We start from the raw sequence: 24669 nt of genomic DNA, 5'->3' as shown, positions 1-24669 counted from the left end.
TTATGACTGTCACATTCTATTGACTTCTTTATTCTAGGAACTTTATCATTACTGGTTTACCAAGAGTATCCCTCCATAATTTAAACACAACTCTGTTTTGTTATTTTATCTTTTTCATTTTTACCATCTTCTGTGGGCAAGGGAGGAAATTTCAGTTGGCGTGCAGTCTACCATTTTGAAACTCAATAAGTTTTTGTTGAAATGGAAAAAACTATTCCCACCCACTGATAGTACACCCAAGAAGAATGCCCCTATTGCCTACAAAACTCCAGAGTTAATTCTTTTGTTTTGGTTTGGTTTGTCTTTTGGTACGTTCCTTGCCCAATGTGGGGTTTGAAATCCATTACCTGAAGACCAAGAATCACATGCTCTATGGACTAAGCCAGCCAGACATCCTCAAGGTAGTTAGATTCTTACGTGGTGATTTAGGGTTCCAAGTATAAATGTTCCAACAACCAAAATAAAGCCTGAGAAATCGCTCGGCGTCACCTCTACTGTACCATTTTGGTCAAAGTAGTCACAAACCCACCCATATCCAAAGGGAGGGCACGTAGACCCTGCATCTCAAAGGGAGAAGTGTCACAGAATTGGGAGGACATTTTTTTTAAAGGTTTTATTTATTTATTTGAGGGAGAGAGAGAGACAGAGTTAGCCAATAGAGTACAAGAGGGAAAGAGAGGGATAAGTAGGCTCCCCGCTGAGGATGGACATGGGGTTCCATGCCAGGACCCTGAGATCATGACCTGAGCTGCAGATAGCCAGCTGTTCAACCAACTGAGCCACCCAGGCACCCCTGCAATGGAAAGACAGCTGAAATTTGGTGCAACTGAAATTGATAACAAGGAACAACAACAATGAAATCAATAATTTATCGAGCATATATACTATATTCCAGATATTTCCATATATCATTTATCCTTATGTCAAACCTGTGAGATAGGTAGGAATCACATTCCCCTGGTTACAGAGGAGGAACCTGCACTCACAGACTTGGTGTGAAAGTCCCAGGTCATGCAACTAACAAGTGATCAAATTCACACCCACGACAACCACACAGCAAGGCCACACTTTTTATCCACTCTGCTATCATAATTCTTAAAGCCCCTAAGCAATGATAACTCACTCTAGTCCTGACTCCTGGGGTTGCCTGGGAGGAATTCAAGCCTGCATCCAGCCATCAGGATTGGGAGGTGGCATCCCTGAGCAGGGGCTTCCTGTATAAACAGGAGGCACATGGGAAGCGGCTCTGTGGTGCCGGGACAATGGGCAGTGAGCAGGCAGGGCCTCCTGTCTCCGGTGGGCGCTCAGGCCTGTGGGCGGCTGGGCAGGAACAGCTGGGGCCCTGACTCCCCGATGCCTGGCCCAGGAGAGGAACTGCCCCTCTCCTGGCTTTTCCAGGAGGAAGTTCCCCACTGATTCTCGGGAAGCCCTTCCCATCAGAGGCCTTGGCTGTGCCTAGACCTCCTCTTTCTTCTTTGGGAGCATGTTGTCTTTAGGGCTAATCTGGGATACAGACCTCCTCTGAAGTCCCCGTGGCCTGGAGGTTTGAAGGGTGTGGGCAAGCATGGCCAGCCTCAGATGCCCATCCAGGAGGCAGCCACCACTGAATGTGCAGTAAGGAAAAATCATAGGGCGGTAAAATGCAAAAAAAAAAACAAACAACAACAAAAAAAAACACCAGGTGGGGGTCCTGTGAAGCAAAGAGACTCCACATCCCAGCTCCAGTTCTAACTAGCTGAAGGACCCTGGCAAGACATTTAACCTCTCTGAGCTGCAGTTTATACATTGTAAAGTAGAGAAAATACTATCTATCTAAAAAGATTTGTTTAAAGATCAAACATAATAGTGTGTAACCAGCACCTCGTAAGAGTTACATGAATAAGAACTATGAGTATTTAGGGCACCTGGGTGGCTCAGTTGGTTAAGCGACTGCCTTCAGCTCAGGTCATGATCCTGGAGTCCCGGGGGATGGAGTCCCACGATGGGCTCCCTGCTCAGGGGGGAGTCTGCTTCTCCCTCTGACCCTCCCCCTTCTCATGCTCTCTCTCTCTCATTCTCTCTCTCCCAAATAAATAAAAAAAATCTTAAAAAAAAAAAAAAGAACTGTGAGTATTTAAAGCACATAAGAAACCCCCCCCCACTTTGTTCCACAACTAGTATACTGCAGTATCTGAATATTCTCCATCAGAGAGACTCTGTCACCACTGAAATACCAATCACTCCATAAGGAGCAAGGTGCCACAGGCCCAGGGAACTAGAGAGGGTGGATGGAGGGAGGGTCCTGAGCAGGCCTGACCAACATCTTCCCAAGGTCTTTGCAACATGGCACACCCTTGCTCACCTCCAGCTTCTTCGGCTGCTCCTGCCCAGCCATGTTACAGGCTCCCCACTCTACCCATCTATCTCTTTCAGTGTTCTCTTCTCTTTCCCCACATCTTCCCTGGGTGACTTCATCCTGCCCCACCTCTCTCCTGAGGCCAGGTCTACGTGTCCCACAGCCTTCTAGCCATCTCTATTGAAATGCCCCTCAGGCACCTCAAATGCAACATGCAACATGTCCCACACAATCATCTGGCCCAAGAAACCTGTGCCTCCAGCCTTCCCTGTCTCAGCTAATGGCCAGGTACCACATCCAGTGACCCTGGAGTGGTTCTAACTCCTCCCTCCTTCCCCCTTCAATCAGTCCAGTCTCAGTTTCCACTTCTTCCTTTTTTTTTTTAAGATGTTTATTTATTTATTTGACACAGAGAGAGAGAGAGAGCACAAGCAGGGGGAATGCCAGACAGAGGGAGAGGGAGAAGCAGGCTCTCCAATGAGTAGGGAGACCAATGCAGGGCTCGATGCCAAGACCCTGGGATCATGAACTCAGCTGAAGGCAGATGCTTAACCCACTGAGCCACTCAGGTGCTCCTCATAGATTCCACTTCTTTTTTTTTTTTTAAGTTTTTATTTATTTATTTGACAGACAGATATCACAAGTAGGCAGGGAGGCAGGCAGAGAGGGGTGGGGAAGCAGACTCCCTGCTGAGCAGAGAGCCTGATGCCAGGACCCTGAGATCATGACCTGAGCCAAAGGCAGAGGCTTAACCCACTGAGCCACCCAGGTGCCCCTAGATTCCACTTCTTAAATGCCTCTCAAGGCGTGCCCTTATCTCCATCCACCTGCCCTGTTCTTATTGTTGGCCCAACATCTCTCTCCTGGACTCTCCACACTGCAGCCAGAATCCTCTTCCCAACATACAAGCCCCCCTTTCACTCCCATAGAACACCTCCAGTGGCCTCAGAATGAAGTCCAAGTCTCTCAGGGAGGCACCCTTAGCCCTCAGTGATTTAGACCTTACCAACCTGTCCAGCCTCACAGCCCTGTCCATTGCCCCTCCCCACACTGGATGCTGCTAAATCCAGCCACAGTTAGTTCTCAGAGAGCACCACTCCCTCCCTCAACTCTGGGCCTTTATGTACTTACTTCTTACTTGAAAGTCCTCCCCACACCTTCCCTGGCCTTACTCATCCCTCAAGACTTAGCCCCAGCCTCACCTCCTCCAGAAGGACTTCCCCTACACTCCTGCAGCCTTGACCTTCCCCATCACAGTTCTTATCATCCATATTTGCATTTGTCTGTTTACCCATCCAACTCCCTACTGAGCGGCTCTACCCCAAGGGCAAGAACAAAGCTTTCTTCTCTGGATCCTCAAGCCTAGCACAGAGCCAGTTCAGAGGAGATGCCTAGGTAAATTCATCTGAATGCATGAATAAAGAAATGATAAATTCTACCAACCATGCAGTGGTGCCTAAAGGCAGTCTTTGGGGTCAGCAGTCTCAAGCAAACCCACACATGGCAGAAGCCTCCTTCTCCCAGATGGCTCCTATAGTTTAAAATTTGAAGAAAAAACAAAGCCCCAGGTGCCAAAGAAAATCTGGTGGGATCTTAACAGAAATCTCCTTCCCAGACCTGAAAAATGAAGAAACATCAGGAAGCGTTCGGTAAACACAGACTGCCATGTATAATAGGCATTCTACATGGGCAGATTTCCTAAGACTCAACCTGGCACAGAAGGGCTGTGTGGGTGTGTGGGGGTGGGTGTGCACGCACATCTATACAGAGACAAGGGAAGACACACATGTATTTGTGTGTACACCTGTATGTACATATGTGAGCATACAAGTATGCAATATCAATGTGCAACTGTGTGCCATGGGCACACCCAAGCCTACATGAGTCTGTTTTCTATTCAAATGATATTCAGATTAAGGAAAGACCATCCCTTGACATATAAATAATGTCCTGGAAGCCTTTGCCCAGTCCCACAACCTGTGGGCACCCATTTCTCATTGAAAACTAGGGCCAGGGTACCTCAGAGGGCTCAGTCTGTGAAGCCTCGGACTCAGTTTCTGCTGGGGTTATGATCTCAGTTTCTGCAGGGTCCTGGGATCCAGCCAGCATAGGGCTCCACGCCCAGCAGGGAGTGTGCCTGAGGATTCTCTCACTGTCCCTCTGCACCGGCATCCATGGGCTCTCTCTCTCTCTCTCTCTCTCTCTCTCTCTCAAATAAATAAACAGGGAAGGGAAAGGAAAGGAAGGGAAGGATGTGAGGGGAGGAGAAATATTAAGAAAGAGAGAGAGGGAGGGAGGAAGGAAGGAAGGAGGAAGGAGGAAGGAAGGACAGTCCCTCCTGTCCTTAATGAAGTACCAGCCATTCTCACACAAGGTGTTCCCTCCGTGTGGAATTCACCTTGTCTCCAGTGGTGCCCTGCCTAAAGAATGCCTTAGCTGCACCTTCTTTGGGCCTTAAAAGCCCCTGTTAAAACGTCTCCGGAAGCGGCCACAGCGAAGCTGCGCTCAGATCCCCCATCTCAGGACCAATGCTCTATTCCCTTCCTGGGACAGGCACTGGAGCAGGGCTTAGCCGTGGGAGGCAGTGCGAGCTGGCTGGTCTTGACCGTAGGAAAGTCAGAGGCCTCCCGGTTTCCCGGAAAGCACCAAGGAGGCAGGGAGATGACCAGGCGACCGCTGCGCAGAACCCCCAGCCCTCCCAGCCTGGGTGGTAAGGTTCTGCGTGCTGGCCTCGGGCTCCTGCGGGCTTCCTGCGCGCTGCGGGGAAAGATAACACCCGCCTGCCCCCGAACGCCGACGCCGCTTCCGGCGGCCTTGGTGGGGGAAGTGGCGCGGTACAAAGCGAGGGAGCCCCCTACACGCGGGCGAGCCCCGTTTCCGGCCCGATGGGACGCGCTGCGCTTGGTCAGCGTCCTGCACTCTAGCGCGCGGTCAGGCTAGGCACACCGGAAGCTGTGCCTGAGGCCGCTGATCGCCTTCGTCCTAGAGCCTTCCAGGACCCTCTCCTATCCTGAATTCCCCTCCTCTTGATGCTGACTCCTCGCTATCATAGAACACGCACATTTGGACCCACTCCTGGTGTCTACCTTTCACAGAACTATAATTAAATCCTGGAGCAATTCATACTAAAGTGTCAATGACTTATAACATTTGAATATCTAATCTTTTCTCAGACTAATGTTCACCTGAAAGAAAGAAGCACTAAGTATGGAATTACAGACATTCATTTATCAGTTTCTGCCAGACACAGATATATCAGGCACTAAATATACAAAGATATTAAGAACACAACCACTGGGGGCGCCTGGGTGGCTCAGTGGGTTAAAGCCTCTGCCTTCAGCTCAGGTCATGATCCCAGGATCCCAGGTCATGATGGAGCCCCTCATCGGGCTCTCTGCTCAGCAGGAACTGCTTCCACCTCTCTCTCTCTGCCTGCCTCTCGGCCTACTTGTGATCTCTTCTGTCAAATAAATAAATAAAATCTTAAAAAAAAAAAAAAAGAACACAACCACTGCCCTCAGGGAGTTCACAGTCTAGCAGAAGATGGGGGGGGAACAATTAAAATACATATACATATAGGGCACCAGTGTGGCTTAGTTGATGAAGCCTCCAACTTTTGAGCTCAGCTCATATCTTGATCTCAGGTTTATGAGTTCAAGCTCTATGCTAGGCTCCACACTGGGCATGGAGTGTTAGGAGAAGGGAGTTGGGGGAAATTGGAAGGGGAGGTGAACAATGAGAGACTATGGACTCAGAAAAACAATCTGAAGGGTTTGAAGAGGTTGGGGGGGTGGGAGGTTGGGGGAACCAGGTGGTGGGTATTAGAGAGGGCACGGATTGCATGGAGCACTGGGTGTGGTACAAAAACAATGAATACTGTTATGCTGAAAATAAATTTTAAAAATGATTTTAAATATATATATAAATATATACTTATGATACACATAATATACATATATGTATATATATCTATATACATATATATACATATAAATATATGTGTGTCTCTTCAACAATTGGTGTTGGGAAAATTGGACAGCCACATGCAAAAGAATGAAGCTGGACCATTTCCTTACAACTCAAAATGGATGAAAGACCTAAATGTGAGACAGGAATCAAAATCCTGGAGGAGAACACAGGCAGCAACCTCTTCGACCTCAGCCACAGCAACTTCTTCCAAGAAATATCACCAATGTCAAGGTAAGCAAGGGCAAAAATGAACTATTGGGACTTCATCAAGATAAAAAAGCTTTTGCACAGCAAAGGAAACAAAACCAAAAGACAACTAACAGAATGGGAGAAGATATTTGCAATGACATACCAGATAAAGGGCTAGTATCCAAAATCTATAAAGAACTTTTCAAACCCAAAGAACAAATAATCCAATCAAGAAATGGGCAGAAGACATGAACAGACATTTCTGCAAAGAAGGCCTCCAAATGGCCAACAGACCCATGAAAAGGTGCTCAACATCACTTGGCATCGAGGAAATACAAATCAAAACCCCAGTGAGATACCACCTCACACCAGTCAGAATGGCTAAAATTAACAAGTCAGGAAATGACAGATGTTGGAGAGGATGCAGAGAAAGGGGAACCCCCACTACACTGTTGGTGCGTACGTAAGCTGGTGCAGTCACTCTGCACCAGTATAGAGTATAGAGGTTCCTCAAAAAGTTGAAAATAGAGCTACCATATGACCCAGCAATTGCACTACTGGGTATTTACCCCAAAGGTAAAAATGTAGTGATCTGAAGGGGCACGTGCAGCCCAATTTTTATAGCAACAATGTCCACAGTAGCCAAACTATGGAAAGAGCCTAGATGTCCATAGATAGATGAATGGATAAAGAAAATGGAATACTATGCAGGCATCAAAAAACTGAACTCTTGCCATTTGCAATGACGTGGATGGAACTAGAGGGTATTATGATAAGCAAAATAAGTCAATCAGAGAAAGACAATTATCATATGATCTCACTGATATGTGGAATTTGAGAAACAAGGCAGAGGATCATAGGGAAAGAGAGGAAAAAATGAAACAAGATGAAACCAGAGAGGCAAACAAACCATAAGAGACTCTTAACCTCAGGAAACAGAGGGTTGCTGGAGTGAAGGGGGGTGAGAGGAATGGGGTGGCTGGGTGATGGACACTGGGGAGGGTATGTGCTATGCTGAGCGCTGTGAATTGTGTAAGACTGATGATTCACAGACCTGTACCCCTGAAACAAATAATACATTATATGTTAATAAAAATAAATAATTTTTTAAAAAGAAGGAATGACATAATTAGAATATCACCATTCTGATAATGAACACTAATGAATAATGGCTCTAAACAGTGGTCATCAATGGCTGTGAAGATCCAAAAGAGAAAAAAACAGACTTTAGTGTCCCCTGATGGAACTACAGAAGAGTGTTGGTGAAGTGTTCTTGCCAAAATATCAAAAGTGACCCGACCAACCATCTAGATCTATAATGCACTGGAAATAGAGGACCAGGGAACATGCTAGAAGATGCCACAGGGATGCAATCACCAAATCCAGGCTGGGAGAAACTCCATAGGACAAATGTCCCACTACTGTTAACAGATATATTGCAAGAAGGAAAAAGAGAGAGGAGAGATACTTACAGATTAAAAGATACTTAAGACACATATAAACCAAATGTAATGTATGGATCTTGTTTGGATCCTGACTCAAACAAACCAGCAGTAAAACCCTTTTGAGATTATTGAGAAGATTTTAATATTGACTGTGAATTTGATATACTAAAAATAAATCTCTCTCAATTTTTAGGTATGGTGATGGTATAGGAGCTATGCTTATTTTAAGTGCTTATATTTTAGGGATATAAATTTATATATTTATGAGTGAAGTATTAGATGGGATCTCTGGGATTCACTTCAAAAGAATCTCATCAGGGATGGGTGAAGAAAAAGGTGAGGATACAGAGGAAACCAGATAAGGGTTCATTGTACTATCCTCTCTGCTATTTTGGGTTTGAAATCTATCATAATAAGATGTTAAAAAAAAACAAAGAGATCAAATATATCATCATCATCACCATCATTGGGGCACATGGCTGGCTCAGTCAATACAGCATGCAACTCTTTTTTTTTTTAAGATTTTATTTATTTGACTGAGAGAGAGAACACAAGCAGGAAGTAGTGGCAGAGGGAGAGGGAGAAGCAGGCTCCCCAAGGGAGCCCAATGCAGGACACCACCCCAGGACTCCGAGATCATGACCTTGAGCCAAAGGCAGATGCTTATCCAATTGAGTCACCCAGGCACCTCAAGCATGCAAATCTTTGAACTTGGGGTGATGAGTTTGATGCCCACATCTGGGGTAGAGTTTACTTAATAAAATAATAATAATAATAATAATAATTGCCAAGATTTTTTAGTGTCTCCTCTGTGCCAGACCTTGTGTTACTTTTCACACTGAATCCTATTTAGTCTTCTCAGAAACCCTGTGACCTAGATACTATCATTACTGTTTTGCAGATGAGGAAACTGAAGCACAGAGAGGCTAAATAACAGGCCCAAAATCACACAGCAAATAAATCAGAGAGTCAGGATTTAAGTCTAGATCTGTTGAAATCCAAACCCAGATTCTCTCACACTACCGTTTCACTCATTGACAATGACACTGACTTCCCAGGGTACAGACATCACTCTCTCTAATTTACAGATGAAGAAGCTGTTCAACAATAACTAGTAAAATTTGAAGATGTCTGTGCCCTTTGACCCAGCACCTCTCCATAAACTGTAGCACAGAAGCACTAGCAAACATATATAAGAATGTCCTTAGAAGGACTACTGGTAACAGAGTAAAGAATAGTAAATAACCCAACCATCCCTCCACGGAATGTGGATAAATAAACGGTGCTGTGTGCACACAATGGAATGGTGCAACATAGTGAAAATGAATGGGGCTTGTTTTTGTGTATCAACTAGGAACTTTTCAGAAACATAAGGTTATGAAAAAGCAAGCACGTGTCTTTCTACAACAGCAGGATACCATTAATATAAAGTTATGCAACACAGAACAGTACTAAGTATTGCCTAGAAATGGATACACATGTAGTACAAGTATAAAAACAGTTATGAGATTACTAAGCACCAACTTTATCCTGGTGATCTCCTCAGGACAGGGAGGGCAGAGAGGGATCAAGGAAAGGTACAGGAGGGTCCTCAACTGTATCTGTAAGATTTATTTCTTAAAAAGAAAGACGTGTGTTAGTTAGGCTGTGGAGAAACAGGAATCCTGTACACTTCTTATGGGAGTGTGTAGTATTTCCATTAATAAGAAGGTAATTGGTAATATCCCAAAGTTACAAATGCACAAACCCTTTAACACTCTTTGACATAACTCTTTACTTGTAGAATTTTTTTACAGATATATGCACATACCTACCATATGTTTTTACAGATATAAGCCCATACAATACCAACAATTAGATATATACAAGATTATACATTACAGTATTATTTATAAAAGCAAAAGATTGGGGGTGCCTGGGTGGCTCAGTCAGTTAAACCTCTGACTCTTGGTTTTGGCTCAGGTCATAATCTCGGTCCTGGGATTGAGTCCACATCCACATCCGGGCTCTGGGCTCCATGCTCAGCAAGGAGTCTGCTTCTCAACCTCTCCCTCCCTCTCCCTCTGCCCCTCAGCCTCCCCCTGCTTGCACAAGCTCTCTCTCTAAAATAAATAAATAAATCTTTAAAAAAGGCAAAAGATTGGAAGAAGCCTAATACTCTAAAGTCTAATGCTCTGAAAAGAAAATTCATTGATATGGAAAGATTTCTAAGATATAGAACACTGATCGTTAGATGCAGCCATGTGCAAAAGGTGAAGGAGGGAAGGAGAATGTATGTACATGTGTTTGTATATGCACAAACTATGTCTGGAAGGATATATGTAAAACCAGAGTCACTGGCTACCTGTGAAATGGGTGACCTAAAGACAGAGGTGGAAAAGAGACTTTTCACTGTAAGCCTTCTATATTTTTAATTTTTGGTACATGTGAATATATTGCCTATTTAAAAATGATAAAATTTGGGGCACTTTGGTGGCTCAGTCAATTAAGCATCTGCCTTCGGTTCAGCTCATGATCTCAGGGTCCTGGCATAGAGCCCTAAGCCCCATAGGGCTCCCTGCTCAGTGGAGAGCCTGCTTCTCCCTCTGCCTCTGCCCTTCCCCCTTGGCCCATCCATGCACTGTCTCTCTCTCTCAAATAAATAAATAAAATCTTTTTTAAAAATTAAAAAAGGATAAAATTTTAAAACTCAGCAAGGTTCCATAATTTCCCAGGCCAATATTCATAAGAATTGGGACAGAGGTCTGTGTTAACCACTGGTGCCTCCCAGCCTGTGGGGGGCGTGCATCAATTAGAGTACCAGGACCTCCTTCCCTTCTGCGCTACCTCTGCGGCCTAAAGCAGCCCTTGTATATTTCTGGACCTGAGTTTCCATCACCAAATGAGTGGTCCCTTCCTGTTCAAATAGACTACCAATCCCCATTCCTCAGAAATGTTACCTCCTAGCAAAAGGCTAGGTACCAAGAAGTACCTGGAACAGAGCATACCAGAATGCTGGACTGTTCCCACTCAAAGCACCAAAATCCTGACCACTGTTTCCCCAACAAAAGCCTGCTTGTACCACCACAGCAGCCTGTCAGCAATTACCCCCAATTACAAACCCAGAGCCCAGGAAGCCCTCAATTAGTCTGAAAAGGGGCCTGAGGAGGAGCCAGCTGCACAGAGCATAGTGCCCATATATCGCCTCCACCCACAGGGCCAGCACACTCCTCTCACTCAAGCCCAGGGGCTTGGCTACTTCGTAACAACGTGCTTAGGACCACAAGAAGGCTGCTGGTTCTCCTCTGAGTGACCATTGTCTGCAGGGCCCAGTCAAGTCTTCTTGCCAGAAGTGCAGTTCTCCAGATTTCAGGCTTTCTCCCAAATCAGACCACACAGATCTGCCTCCCTACATTAACACTTTCCCAGGCAAGGTGCAACATCTCTAGGTTCTAATCTCCTTCTAGGAGAAGATGAACATTCCTGGACAAACCCTGCAGATGGAGAGATACCCAGGCTAATGCCCCTCAAGCATCATGGTCATGGGCTTGGCTCAGCATTTGGGAGGAGGACCAAATACCCATCTCTTCTCAGAGAAAGATGGCCTCTAAGTTCTGCTCTGTAGCATCCAGAAGTAGGCAGCCCCTGATCCAGTCTTCTGCAAATACCCCAACCATCCCTGCACCTCAGTTTCTTCATCTATAAAATGAGAATAGTACCAACACCTTGGACTTGTCATAAAAATGAAATGAGAGCACGCATGAAAAGTCCCTGGCTCAAAATATGTGCTTATTAAAGGATATCTCTTATACTCCTTAAAATGATGCTGATGATAATTGCTGGAAGTATATATACAGTGGTTTTTAGAGAATCCTATCTATAAGGAAAAGGCCCTGTTATAATATATCTGTCTGTACAGTGCTGTAGTTTGTTCTACTTTGGAAAACCATTGGGCAATATCTTCTGTAAATACATATATGCCTATTCTCCTAGGTATTCACTCAAGAACAATAAAATGCCCTTCACAAAAAGTCATGTACAAAAATGTTGACAACAGCTTTATTTATGATATCTCAAACCTGAAAACAATACAAATGTCCATTCATAGGTGAGCAGATGAGCAAATTGTGGACTATTATACAGAAATAAAGAGAAATTAATGCCTGACATATGCAACAAGATGAATGGATCCCAAAAATATGTTATGCAGAAGAAACCAGACACAAAAGAGTACATGTTGTATGCCCCATTTATATGCAGGCAAAGTTAATCTATGGTGATAGAAATCAGAATACAGTTATACTTGGGAGTAGATATTAAAGAGGAAAAAATAAAAGGGGACCTTCTGAGGTGACAAAACTGTTAATATCTTGGGGCACCTGGGTGGCTCAGTGGGTTAAAGCCTCTGCCTTCGGCTCAGGTCATGATCCCAGGGTCCTGGGATCGAGCCCCACATAGGGCTCTCTGCTCAGCGGGGAGCCTGCTTCCTCCTCTCTCTCTGCCTGCTTCTCTGCCTACTTGTGATCTCTGTCTGTCAAATAAATAAAATCTTTTTTTTAAAAAGTGTTAATACTTTTTTTAAAGATTTATTTATGTATTTGAGAGAAAGAAAGAGCACAGTGGGGAGGGCAGGGGGACAGAGAGAATCTCAAGCAGACACCCCACTGAGTGTGGAGCCCAAGTCAGAGGGTTGCTCTCACCACCCTGAGATATGACCAGAGTGGAAACCAAGAGTCAGATGCTCAACTGACTGAGTCACCCAGGCGCCCTAACATTCCATATCTTGATCAGGACAGTGGTTACATGGTATATTGCATATAAAAATACATCAAGCTGTATACTTGAGATGCATATTGTTTACATATGCAAGTTATACAGCACACACACACATACACACATACCCCATTTTGACGTAAGGGAAATCTTCAGAAGGCCAGTAGTGCAAAACACAAAAATCAGCCCTTCTCTTCCCCTTCCTCTGGACTTCATCAAAGACAGGCATCAAAAATGCCCTCCTGCACAGAAGGTTTTTACACGGTGCCCATTTGTGGAGAGAAACTTGAGCAGGAAATGAGGATGAAGAGGAAGGGCTCTTTCAGCCACCTCTGCATGGGCCTTCTTGGCCAGACAGCAGGTTTTACCTTATAAGCTGGCTGCTGCAGATGCAAAGGCCACTCCATCTCTAGTAAAGTTAATTAAGTGTCTCACACAGGTCCTCAACGTGAGAAAGGTAGCCTGTCTCCTTGCCTAAGGTTCAGCACCATGGCTGTGCAGCTATAATGAGCATATAGTCCCAAATGCCAGGGGGACTCTCAGATCCTGAGCTGGCCTTCTGTTGTCCAGCCACTCTTCCCCACCTGCAGTCCTTTTCTTGGAAATTCCAACTTTATTACAAGGAAAGAGGCATCTCTCAATTCTCTCTGTGGAGTGAAGGCATTTTGCAATGACATTGGAATGCATTAAGTCAATCCCGGTGGATTGACTCAGTGGCTTAAAGTCCACTGAGTGACAAGCGGAGGACAGAGTCTCTACCCATCAAGACTTACAGTCTGGGTGTGGAGAAAGGCAACAAGACACTTTAAACAACACATCACGCTCTCAAGCATGGGGTGGGGGCGCCTAGTGGCAGGGTACTCACTGTTCAGGGCTGAAGAAAATGGCTTGGGGCCAGGAGAGTTACAGCCACGGAACACCAAAGGAAGCTGGTGAGCAGTTTCTGCCTCCCTAGAATTGTCTCTCTGGGAGCGTCCCAAAAGTCTTTGGAGAGGGAAGGTCCCACAGTGTCCAGGAACCACCCCCCGCACCCCACCCTGCCACCTTTTCTCCTTGAATTAGGCTCAACCAGGAGAAATGCCTACCACTGCCCTGCAGTCTGCCTGGTGAAGGGTAGGGCACACACTCCTTGGGGCAAAGAGGTGATAGTGAACTTGAGGCCCAACATCAGTGAAGTATGGAGGAGCCCAGAACTCTAGCCTACTACCTCCCAGCCCAGCCTTCCACAGGGTTTGGCCAGTAGGATTCACTAAGATACCAACTGGAAACAGCTCTCATCTGTGAGGTCTTCTCCAGAAAGTGTGGTGGCTTTTCCTCTCTCTCTCTCTCTCTCTCTCTCTCTCTGTCCCTCCTTCTCCACTTCCCTATTCTCTCTCACTCTTTCTCCCAAGCACATATTTGGGTGAGTGTCTCTGCTAATCCCAAACAGGCAGAATAACACTGGCTGGCCTGGGGCCTGGCTGTGTGGGTGTGTGCAGAAGAACCAAGCCCGCGCACTCCCGCACTCCCGCAGCAACCTGTCAGAGCGGCAGGGAGTTCAGCTACAAAACAGAGACGGAGCTTGTGTGAATGACCTGTGTGAAAGTGCCTCAGGGATATGTTCTGTACCTGAGCTTCCCAAAGAACTCTGAACAGCAACCTCACCAAGGGAACATCAGGTGGCCGCCCAGTCACCCTAACCCTGGGCCAAAGACATCAAAGAATCCACAGGCTTCTGGGAGTCAGACTTGTGGACAAGAGGTCATTCTGTGTCTTGAGTAAGCTGAGTGCCCAAGTGTGTAAAGAGGCTTAAAGTCCAGGCATCAGAGTGGCACGTTTTCCACCAAAATCTGCAGGATCTGAACTAGTATTTGTGAGGGCAGTGGGGAAAAGGAGAACTGCAGAGGGTACAGGGTTGACTGGAGAGAAGTGCATGGAGGAATGTGACGGGAGTAGAGAGACCTGAAGTCCATGGGGGTGTAGGAGGAGCGGGAGTAGTGCTGACCGTTGAGGTGTGCAGTAGTGTAGGGATGTGCGAATGAACGCATCCAGACTTCCCTTTCCCGGCGAGCGCGCCGCAGAGGCCATATCCACAAAGAGATGGCTGCGGCAGGCTCAGTTCATCTGTCCTCGCGCAGGGGAAAGGGCACCGCGGGACCCGGTTCAAGCAGCCGGCGGCGACACGGGGCCAGGCGATTCGTGCCCGGGAAGCGCACTGCGAGCGTCGGGATCGCTGGGCGGCTCACCTGGCAAGACCCTGCCGCCGGCATCCAGGGAGGCACAGCCGCTTCGGCGACTGTTGCGGGATTCCCGGCGTTGCGGAGAGAAGCGTCTCCTTTCGTCCCTCCCTCAGGGCCGAGTGAATTGCTGGCAGCGGCTGTCTGGGCAGCGCCCCGTCGGCTGGTCGCCCGCATCGTGTCAACCCGCGGCGCCCGCGCGGGAGGACCGGCAGAAGGCACTGGCGGCTCCTGAGCTGCGGCCGCAGGCCCCGGGAACCCCGGGCAGAGAGGCTAGGAGCTCAGTCCGGCCCTCGGAGGTGGGCACCGCCCCGAGGTCACTGAGCTGGGGCTCGGCGTCGCCGCAATGCCGCGGGGAGAGAGGATGCCCCCCCGCCACGAGCCTCGATGCAGTTTGCCTGCCAGACGGGATCCCGACCCCGCCAGGAAGCGGGGCCCTACCCAGCCGGCCCTAGAGGGTTGAGAAGTAAACCAAGGCGCGCCCCACCGCTTCCTGGGGAGATCAATACCTGAAAGGAGCAGGACTCCTCCTCTGTCCACTAAGAAACTCCTTCAGAGGAACTCCTTCCTTTACCCCCACCCCCTACAAACGCGCGCGCGCGCGCGCGCGCGTACACACACACACACACACACACACACACACACACACTCTTTAAAGGCTGAAAAGGGAGCCGAGTTTGGAATTCGGGGAAGTGATGACACACAAAACAATGCTGTTACACCTGGCTGCTGCAGGCCAGCAGCGGAAATGCCTTCGAGGGTGAGAGAGAGACAGAGAGCCAGCCTGGGTGGTCAGAAAAAAAAAAGAGGAGAGGAGAGCGCTAGCGCGCGTGTGTACACACACACACACACACACACACACACACACACCCAGGCTGGGGCCAGAACCAGCTGTTTTTTCCCCCTGTCCAGGCCGAGGGGGAGGATGGGCACTAGGGTCAATGTGCAGCAGACCCAAACCTCACACCACTCCCACCCCTAGCCTAGGCATGGATGGGGGGTCGACTGGTGAGAAAGAAGAAAAACACCTGCACTCCTGCTCAGGAGACAGCCACAGAGGTTTTTTAAGAGGTGTTGCTTACCCCGGTGTATACTGGGAGCAATGGAAGAAAACAATCAAGCTACCTGGAGATATTTTCAATGGTGGGTAGATAGAGGAGGATATTTACTGAGGTGAGTTTAGGAGAGCCCTGTTCCCTCTTACTGTAATGGTCCGACCAGACTGCCCTGCTGACCTCTCTGGAGTCATTTTCAAGATACTGAATTCCAAAGAACCCCTCACCTAGTCCTCCTTTCCTTTAATCTCAGAATGTAGATCAGAAAGCAGAGTGGGAAGCAGGCAACACCGGCAGGTGGGCTGTGGGTGCTGCGCCTTAGGTGCTGGGCCCGTAAGAGCCCTTAGGCCACAAAGCACTCTTCAGACTTCCTCAGAGACTGGGCTAGGGGGAAGTGGTAGTAACCAGCATTGGGGCAGCCACTCCAACCATGCTCATCCAGACATAGGACACCCCTGCATGACACCCATTCAGTCCACCTTCCTCCTCAAAGTATCCTGGCCCCCTCAGTACCAAGCAGTTTGGGGTATGAAGATTCAAAACACAAGTCGGACATCTCTCTCACACTTAATGATTGCAGATCTTTTGTTAAGGCTAAGTTAACTGTTAAAAAGCAGAGCTGCCTTTCCTGCCAGCATTAATTTCCCCTGAAGGTAGGAGCATTCACCCCTTGGCCCTGGAGAAAGATCAGAACAAATGTCTTGTCAGGAGAGAGATTCGAACAAATGCCTCCCTCACAGCCTCTTACTCTTCCTCCCAGTCTGTGACAGAATATTGACAAAGAAAGGGGGAAGGGGAAGAAAGGAGAGAGGGGAGGAGAGGGAAAAGAGAGGAGAAAAAGAAAGAAGATGCAACATCCCAGAACCACATTTACTGATAGGTGACACACATGTACCATTACATATCTGTAATTATAAATGATTACCCCATAAATACAAATCTCACCTTGTAAGTGTGCATACCTCTGTTTTTGTCCCAGCACATGAGCACCTGGGCAGCTGGTATGTCACGTGTCTCAAGAACAGACCCTCCCCATGACTTCTATATGTGATACCGGTGCACATACAAATAAAATCCCCCAAAGCCCCACAGCAACGACCGTGAAGGAGCAGGACTAGAGTGGGGTCTACTTGGTGTTGTTAAACCACAAATCCAACTCGTAGGATTACAGCGCGGATTCTGAGGAGGGGTCTGGTCCAGGGGCAGCGCAAGGAAGGGCGGCGCTTCAGACGGAGCTCCTGGACGCCTCTTCCCGGATCGTCTCCCCAGCCCCATCCGGCCGAGTCACTCTGGAAGCGCGACGGACAGGCCAGGCCAGGCCGAGGTTTCTCGGTTCACTGACACGCGTTTCTGGGCTGATTTTCCCAAAGCCACCGCGCAGCTCTCTCCACCCCAGCGCCGTCCGGCCCCCTCACCACCCCGCCCCTCCCCCAGCCCCAAGGCAGAAGTTTTGCCCGAAGACCTTAGCAAAGGGCAGAGCAGGGGAGTCGTTTTCTTTCACCTGAAAGCCGCGAGGAGGCTTGGCGCGCTAGGGCCCGAGCTCCTTGGGCACTGGCAGAGTGTGGACGGACCCCGCCTGGGCCCTCGGCATCTCCCGGCCCAGTCCGCAGAGCGAGCACCCGCGGATTGCAAGGGCTTGAGAGAGCGTGAGCCGGGTCGTCCGCCGGGCCCCCTCAGCTCGCTGAGAGGGGGCAGGCCGGTCCGGGCTGTGCGGGGCGTTTACAAAAAGTGACTTGGAGATGAACTCGCCCGTGCGCGACTGGCCGCCCCGCTATAGGGGCGAAGGCGCCTGACGCAAGCGGAACTCGGCGGAGCCCATACGAATCAGAACTGAGCGAGGCTCCTGGCGCACTAGGGACTTCAGGAGGCAGCTCCGCCAGAGACGCGGGTCTTGCCTCGGGAAACCGGAGGGTGGGGGGAGGGGAAGAGCGCCGAAAAGAAAACCCACCGAGGCGGGGACTGGCCTGGGCGGGGAGGGGCGGCGGGGCCGAAGCCCCTCTCTGTTGGGCGGACTCCCCATGGCCAGAGGCTGAGCTCCACTCCCGCCGGCCGCTCCCTAGGGGAAGGGAAAGAGGAGAGGAGCGGAGGGAGAGGCCGCCAGCGAGCGAGCACGGGCGGCATCCGCAGTCTCCAAAAGTTTGAGACTCGGCCGTGTGCGGACTTGGTGCGCCCGGACTCCGCCGCGCCAGCACCAAGGAAAAAGAGCAGGGGCTGCCCGGCCGCGGCGCGCCGGCTTTGTCATGATGGCTAGCTACCCCGAGCCCGAGGACGCCGCGGGGGCCCTGCTGGCCCCGGAGACCGGCCGCGCAGCCAAGGAGCCAGAGGCGCCGCCACCGCCGAGCCCCGGCAAGGGAGGAGGCGGCGGCTCTGGGACAGCCCCCGAGAAGCCGGACCCGGCTCAGAAGCCCCCGTACTCGTACGTGGCGCTCATCGCCATGGCGATCCGCGAGAGCGCAGAGAAGAGGCTCACCCTGTCCGGTATCTACCAGTACATTATCGCCAAGTTCCCGTTCTACGAGAAGAACAAGAAGGGCTGGCAGAATAGCATCCGCCACAATCTCAGCCTCAACGAGTGCTTCATCAAGGTGCCGCGCGAGGGCGGCGGCGAGCGCAAGGGCAACTACTGGACGCTGGACCCGGCCTGCGAGGACATGTTCGAGAAGGGCAACTACCGGCGCCGCCGCCGCATGAAGCGGCCATTCCGGCCGCCGCCCGCGCACTTCCAGCCCGGCAAGGGGCTCTTTGGGGCCGGGGGCGCCGCGGGCGGCTGCGGCGTAGCGGGCGCCGGGGCCGACGGCTATGGCTACCTGGCGCCTCCCAAGTACCTACAGTCCGGCTTCCTCAACAACTCCTGGCCGCTACCGCAGCCGCCTTCACCCATGCCCTACGCCTCCTGCCAGATGGCGGCGGCCGCTGCGGCGGCGGCCGCCGCCGCTGCCGCCGCGGGCCCGGGCAGCCCGGGAGCGGCCGCGGTGGTCAAGGGGCTGGCTGGCCCGGCCGCCTCATATGGGCCGTACTCACGCGTGCAGAGCATGGCGCTGCCTCCCGGTGTGGTGAACTCGTACAACGGCCTTGGAGGCCCGCCGGCCGCGCCCCCGCCGCCGCCGCATCCCCACTCACACCCGCATGCACACCATCTGCACGCGGCCGCCGCACCCCCGCCCGCCCCGCCGCACCACGGGGCCGCCGCACCGCCCCCAGGCCAGCTCAGCCCCGCCAGCCCTGCTACCGCCGCGCCCCCGGCGCCCGCGCCCACCAATGCGCCGGGCCTGCAGTTCGCCTGCGCCCGGCAGCCCGAGCTCGCCATGATGCATTGCTCTTACTGGGACCACGACAGCAAGACCGGCGCGCTGCACTCACGCCTCGATCTCTGAGAGCCCAGCGCACGCCGGCTTTGAGGATGCAGGGACGTGCGACGCCGGCCTTAGCCGAAGCCGCAGCCACCGCCGCCGGCCGGACCACGCGCCCTCTGGGGCCATCTTCTGAGCCAGCGTCCAAGGCCCTCTGAGCCTCCTCGCTCCCCTCAGCTCCTCTTGCCCCTCTTTTGTCTCCTCCGCTTCCCCTCCTGTTGCTCGCCTCCATGCCCTCTCTGCCCTCTCGCTCCCCCGGCCTACAGGCCGCCTCTCCGCGCGCCTTCTGCAGGCCTCGTCTCCTCGCGGTGCCCCGGCGTCCAGGCTGGACACCCTTTGCCAAAATTCAGAGCGGAGAGGAAGTGCCGGGGCCGAGGTGCAGCCGGGCGTCGGCGGTGCAGACCTCTTGGCCTTCTCACACAGGTCGGTGCGCTCGCGCTCGGCTTTCCCCACCGGGCTGCCGCGCAGTCCTTGGCTGGAAGCGCCGGTCCGGGCGGGCAATGATACCCGCGTCGCCCGAGAAAGAGACGAACGTGTGTTTGCTCCACGTCGCCTCTTGGAGCGGTTCAGAAGCCGCTTGCCCGGGCCCACTGGATGGGGCGGGAGTTGGGCCCGAGCGGGAAGCGGAGCTGCCTCGCTAGGCGGCCTGCGCTGGGGTTTACAACACATACCCGCTCCGAGACAGCCTTCGTGTCCTCCGCTCTCCGTCTCGGCGCTTCGCTTCGGGCAACTCTAGGCCCGTGGCGGCTGGCTAATGTTTCGCCCAAAAGATCGGGAGGGCTGTTTTAGATAACATTTTAAAATATTTTTTTAAGAGGGAAAAAACCTAACCGGGAAAACCGGCGAAGTATTGTGGCCTTGGAGTTTGCTAAGCAAAACATGAAAATCTCTTCCAAGAGATTTGAAGTAGAATTCCTGTCGGGCCTTCAAAAACCTATGTTCAGAGAGGTAGAATATGTTCAGTAAAAGTTGGTTTCCTTTACGAATTGGGGGGTTCCCCCCTCTATCATTCTAAAAACAAATCAAAAACAAATTTCCCCGGATCTCCTGGCGGACGCTGCAGGGACGGCTCGTCCTCTCACTGATTTTTGTTTTACAAACGTCTTGCTTCTCCCACCTTGGGCAGGAGAAATGTGAAACCTGGCAGCAGTCGGACCAGGCGGGCTTGTGGCCCGGAGCCGGCTGGCCCGAAAATCCCTAGACCTGGTTGTTCTGTAGTGTGTCGTTTGGAGGACCAAATTTTCTAGAAAGAACTAGAGCACTTTTGTTGTTTTGTTTGTTTGTTTGTTGTTATCGTCTTGTCAATTCCCAAATAAATTTTTTTGTTCTTTCTTTTAAAGCGGACTTATATTATTTCTGCCTTGCCTACGTTTGTTGAGCTGCAGGTTAAAAGAGGGAGATTTCCAGCCAAGTTTTATCCTTTTTCAGATAAATAAGGGTTGAGGGCAGCCCGAGTGGAGGACGTTTGTGGTTGTTGCTGCCTCTCTGTTTTCTGGGGGGATTATTTGTTTTCTGTGTCATCACTGGTCTGTAGTGACTGTATAACGTCATCAAAGAGATTTTATCAGTGGTGGTTTGTTCACAAGACGTGGGTGTAGGTAGGATTTGTTCGATTTCTGCACCTATTCGAGTTTGTATTTTACCTCTTACGCTGTCGCACTAGGTGTATGGACTGTGTGTTCATTATATTGAACGAATACGTTCGTTTTTCCAGACAAATATAATAACCAGAAAAGTTTATTCCAAACAGATAAAAATCCTGTTTGGGGAAATGTTCTATAGGCTGCAAACGTCTGTACAAATGGAAGGAGCGACTTACATTGATTGCCTTATTATTTTTAATAATCAGAATTCATTTTCCTCGAGATATATGTAAGAGATTTAGGAGTATCAGAGAGGAATGAACATACTGCGTGGCTCTAGAAATCTTTTTTTTTTTTCCTTTTCCTCTACTGGGACTCCTCCAACAACGAATTCAGACCGGTGCTTCCTCACAGGCACATGGGCAATTGACCATGTTACAGCCCGGGAGCTCAAGGAGTATTAGGAGTGCTCAGCCTTGAGTCTGCTAATGAGATGAGAGGTACCAGCCAGCTCTCCCCTCCACCGTGGTGCAGCTTGGGCTGGACCGAACTCCAGCCATGTGTCCCTCACTGCCCCCACTCTGGGCCTGGACAGCAAGGTCCACAGGTCCAGGCTGACAAGCAGATCAGAGGCAGCTAGTAACAGGGACAAAGGCTGCAGGCTTCCCACTTCAGCCTATACTAGCGGTCCTGCTGTGGGATCATGAAGGTGGGATCCCTATTATGTGTAGTTGGGCCTAAGGGGAAGTGGCTGTGACCCAGGACAGCTTTCTCCCTTGGGCATCCCTGGGGATACTGAAAGGTGGAGGATGAAGCCACTGCTGTTCTAAGGAGCATCATCCTGAGACCTCCACTGGAGCCTGCCAATGCCAGGGTAGCAGGAAGGAGCAGGCTGGAGAGGAAGGTTCAGCTGGGGTGGTAAGCCCGAGAGACGGGTCAGGCCTAGTATCTGGGTGCTTCTAGTGAGCCACTGCACTATTGTCTGGCTAAGACAAGTTGCAGAAAGGAAACTGGGCTTCTGTGCCTGTGTCTATCTGTGCTTTCTGTGGTGTGAACATGTATGCTGTGGGCAGTTGTGTAGTCGATGCCTGCTGCAAATATGTGTGGATAGTGTAAGTCGTATCCTGGTGACAGGATGGGGGGTGTGTATATCTATCATTCGCCTCTGGAGAGGGCACATATCTTGGGCATCATAATAACCATATGCCTAATGCTCAAGGAGTGCTTACTGGGACCACAGTGTGTGTTGCATTCATAAGTCACTGGTAATGTGTGCACTTACGTTCTTGGTATATAGTCCTGGCTTGCTGAATGATAACAAAAAATGCATATAGAGCCTTTACTTGAGCTGATGGAGGCTGTCTGTTCCAGGGTTGGTCCTAGGCACCCCTTAACTGCTATCCCCAGCAGAGAAGGCAAAAGAGGAAAGTCTCCAGGGCAGAGACTTCAGGGAGGTAGGGGAAATTGGCCTAGGCCAGCACTGGAGGACAGCCTCTCTCTGTCCCCAAGAGCTGAAAGGCAAGAGGCACCCAAAGTTCACTGGCAGTCTCACAAAGTATGGAGGATAAAATGAAAGAATCAGTGAGGGATTCCTGCTTTCCAATCACAGGGATTGGAGGAGAGATCCCACACAGAGAAGGGAGACAGATTATACCCCACTTCCCAATGGATGCCCACAGGAAGACATCTGTCTCTAATTCCAGCCCTAGGGGTTTCTCCATAACTCTGTAGTTTGGTCATTTCCCCAGTGCTAAGAGTTTGAGGCAGTGGCTGCCTTTCTTCATCTCTCATTTCCTTTCTCTCCTCTCCTTCCTTGCACTTTCGAGTTTCTATTAGAGAAGATGATTTAAGGAATTCCCTAAGTGAGGGCAGAAGTATTTGAGAGAGTTCCTCATATATAGCAATCATGCCTTAGCATATATAGTCTGGTCTAGATGGCTGGACCATGGGGATGTATGTATTTATGTTTGTCAAGGTATACTAGAAATACAGCTGAGAGTTTGATGCAAAAACCCTGCCAATTTCTGCTTGTCCTGATTAATGAGTTCCTACACATGGTATTGAATGAGGAGTGTGTATTTGCTTGTGTGCATGTAAACATCCTGACACTCATTACTGACCATATGAAACCCCCCTCACATTTACACACAAATTTTTGGTCATCCTTGCCCCCTAAGACTGCCCAGCCAAAATACTACGGGTTAAAGGAGGTATCGTGTCCTGTTCTCAGGGGGCTGTGGGAAAAATCTTCACCAGTGCAGTGCATGCCCCAGGGAACTATGGAATGGAGGGAAACTGGGGTCTTTTCTGGGATGGCCTCACTCTCTACTGCAGAGGGTGTCCTGAGCCTGCTTCCCTTTGCATAACTAAAGAGTTCACTGCCCCCACATGCCCAGTTTGGGTGTGCATGAAGCTCAAGATATTTACCCCAGGTTAGGTGCCTTCTGGCACTTTCCTGGCTCTCCCACGAAGGGAGGCTGGAGCTCCAGGTTTCTACAAGCCCTCTGGTGGTAGGTGGAAATCAGGGGCAGACCAGGGCTTCTTGCAGTCAGTGAGGCAGGAGAGGATGGGCCAGGAAACTGGGTCAGACCCAAGACAGTCTGCTCATGAATAAGCTCTTCCCTTAGTGGAGGCTTGGAGCGCCAGAACCACTGGGCCACAGAGGGTGTCCAGGCCAGGAAGCTGCTTGGTCAGGCTCAGGAGCCCAGCGGTACCCCCACTCTGTGGAGCTAAGCTGGTGATGACCATGCCTTGTTGGTCCAGCTGCCTCCATAGGGCTGGCCCTGCTTCTTAGAGTAGATCTGTGGGACCTATAGGAAAGGATGAGACCAGAAGGCACACCTCTCCTGCGTGGTGGGGACCAGAAGCATGGAGTGGTTGGGAGTAACCCTCATGCCCCAGTTCTGCTATAGGGACAAAAGAGATTAAGGATTCTTAAAACCAGGCAGTCTTATCTGGTTTCTACTTTCTGGAGACAGGGAGCCATTCTGTCACAAAAGAATGAACCCTAACGCTCTCAGCTTACATTTAAGGAACCAGACAGAAGTCCTGAGAAGAGAAGGGGCCATCCAGAGGTCACCTAGCCATCTGTGGGGCAAATAGCCTGGAAACTTTATGGAGAGACCTGAGAGCACTGAGCCCAGCTGCCCACTGGGCTCTCCGAGTGGCACAGGCCCTGCAGGCCAATGTGCGATGTTCAGGGAGCTGGGAAAGGGGTGGCCAGCCAGAGGAGAAAGGAGCACAGGACTGAGCCACACGCAGATTGTCCCTCAGAACATTCTGCTATCCTGCTGTTTGCTACACAGGCTCCCTCTTGGTGATAAGCTCTGACAAGCTTGTTCTGAGACATTGTCAGCCCATGGAGGTGGCCTGTGCAGGGTGGGGCAAGGCCAGTTCAGCCCGAAAGACCTAGTGTAGAACCCAGCAACCTGCTTTAATAACTGTGTGGCCTTGAGCAAAACAAACATTCTGAATTTCAGTTTTGTCATCTATAAAATAGAAACAATTATATCTACCTTGCAGGGTTATTAGAGTAATTAAATGTTCTAAAGACAAAATGCCCATTTTGTAGTAGATGGTCAATATGGTTTTCCCTCCCATATTGAAAGAAGGAAGATAGAAGAAATGAGGGGAAGGAAGAAGGGGAGAAAGGAAAGAAATAAAGAAGGAAGGAAGGGCAGGCCTTGGGTTTTAATCCCAAAGGGTCTGACATTCTAGTGCAGTGGCCACAGCCACCCTGGAGCCCCCAAGAGCCCAGACCATGGAGCACCTTTCC

The 24669-nt window shown here is 50.1% G+C and overlaps 1 protein-coding gene across 1 annotated transcript; it reads left to right on the top strand.

Annotated features, from left to right (window-relative positions):
• Positions 1-18201: 18201 nt before the first annotated feature.
• Positions 18202-19335, top strand: LOC111155192 (forkhead box L2). The gene has a single exon (XM_022515294.1). The coding sequence runs from the start codon at positions 18202-18204 to the stop codon at positions 19333-19335; it is 1134 nt and encodes a 377-aa protein (XP_022371002.1).
• Positions 19336-24669: the final 5334 nt, after the last annotated feature.

This window comes from Enhydra lutris, unplaced genomic scaffold (assembly GCF_002288905.1).
Source record: "Enhydra lutris kenyoni isolate GAN:26980312 unplaced genomic scaffold, ASM228890v2 scaffoldscaffold39, whole genome shotgun sequence".
NCBI classification, from domain to species: domain Eukaryota; kingdom Metazoa; phylum Chordata; class Mammalia; order Carnivora; family Mustelidae; genus Enhydra; species Enhydra lutris.
Note: the sequence above shows the minus strand (reverse complement) of the source record. Positions and strands in the feature narration are given on the sequence as shown.

Excerpts from the sequence above, each read along its gene's own strand:
- LOC111155192 (XM_022515294.1), top strand. The coding sequence starts at position 18,202 with ATGATGGCTAGCTACCCCGAGCCCGAGGACGCCGCGGGGGCCCTGCTG.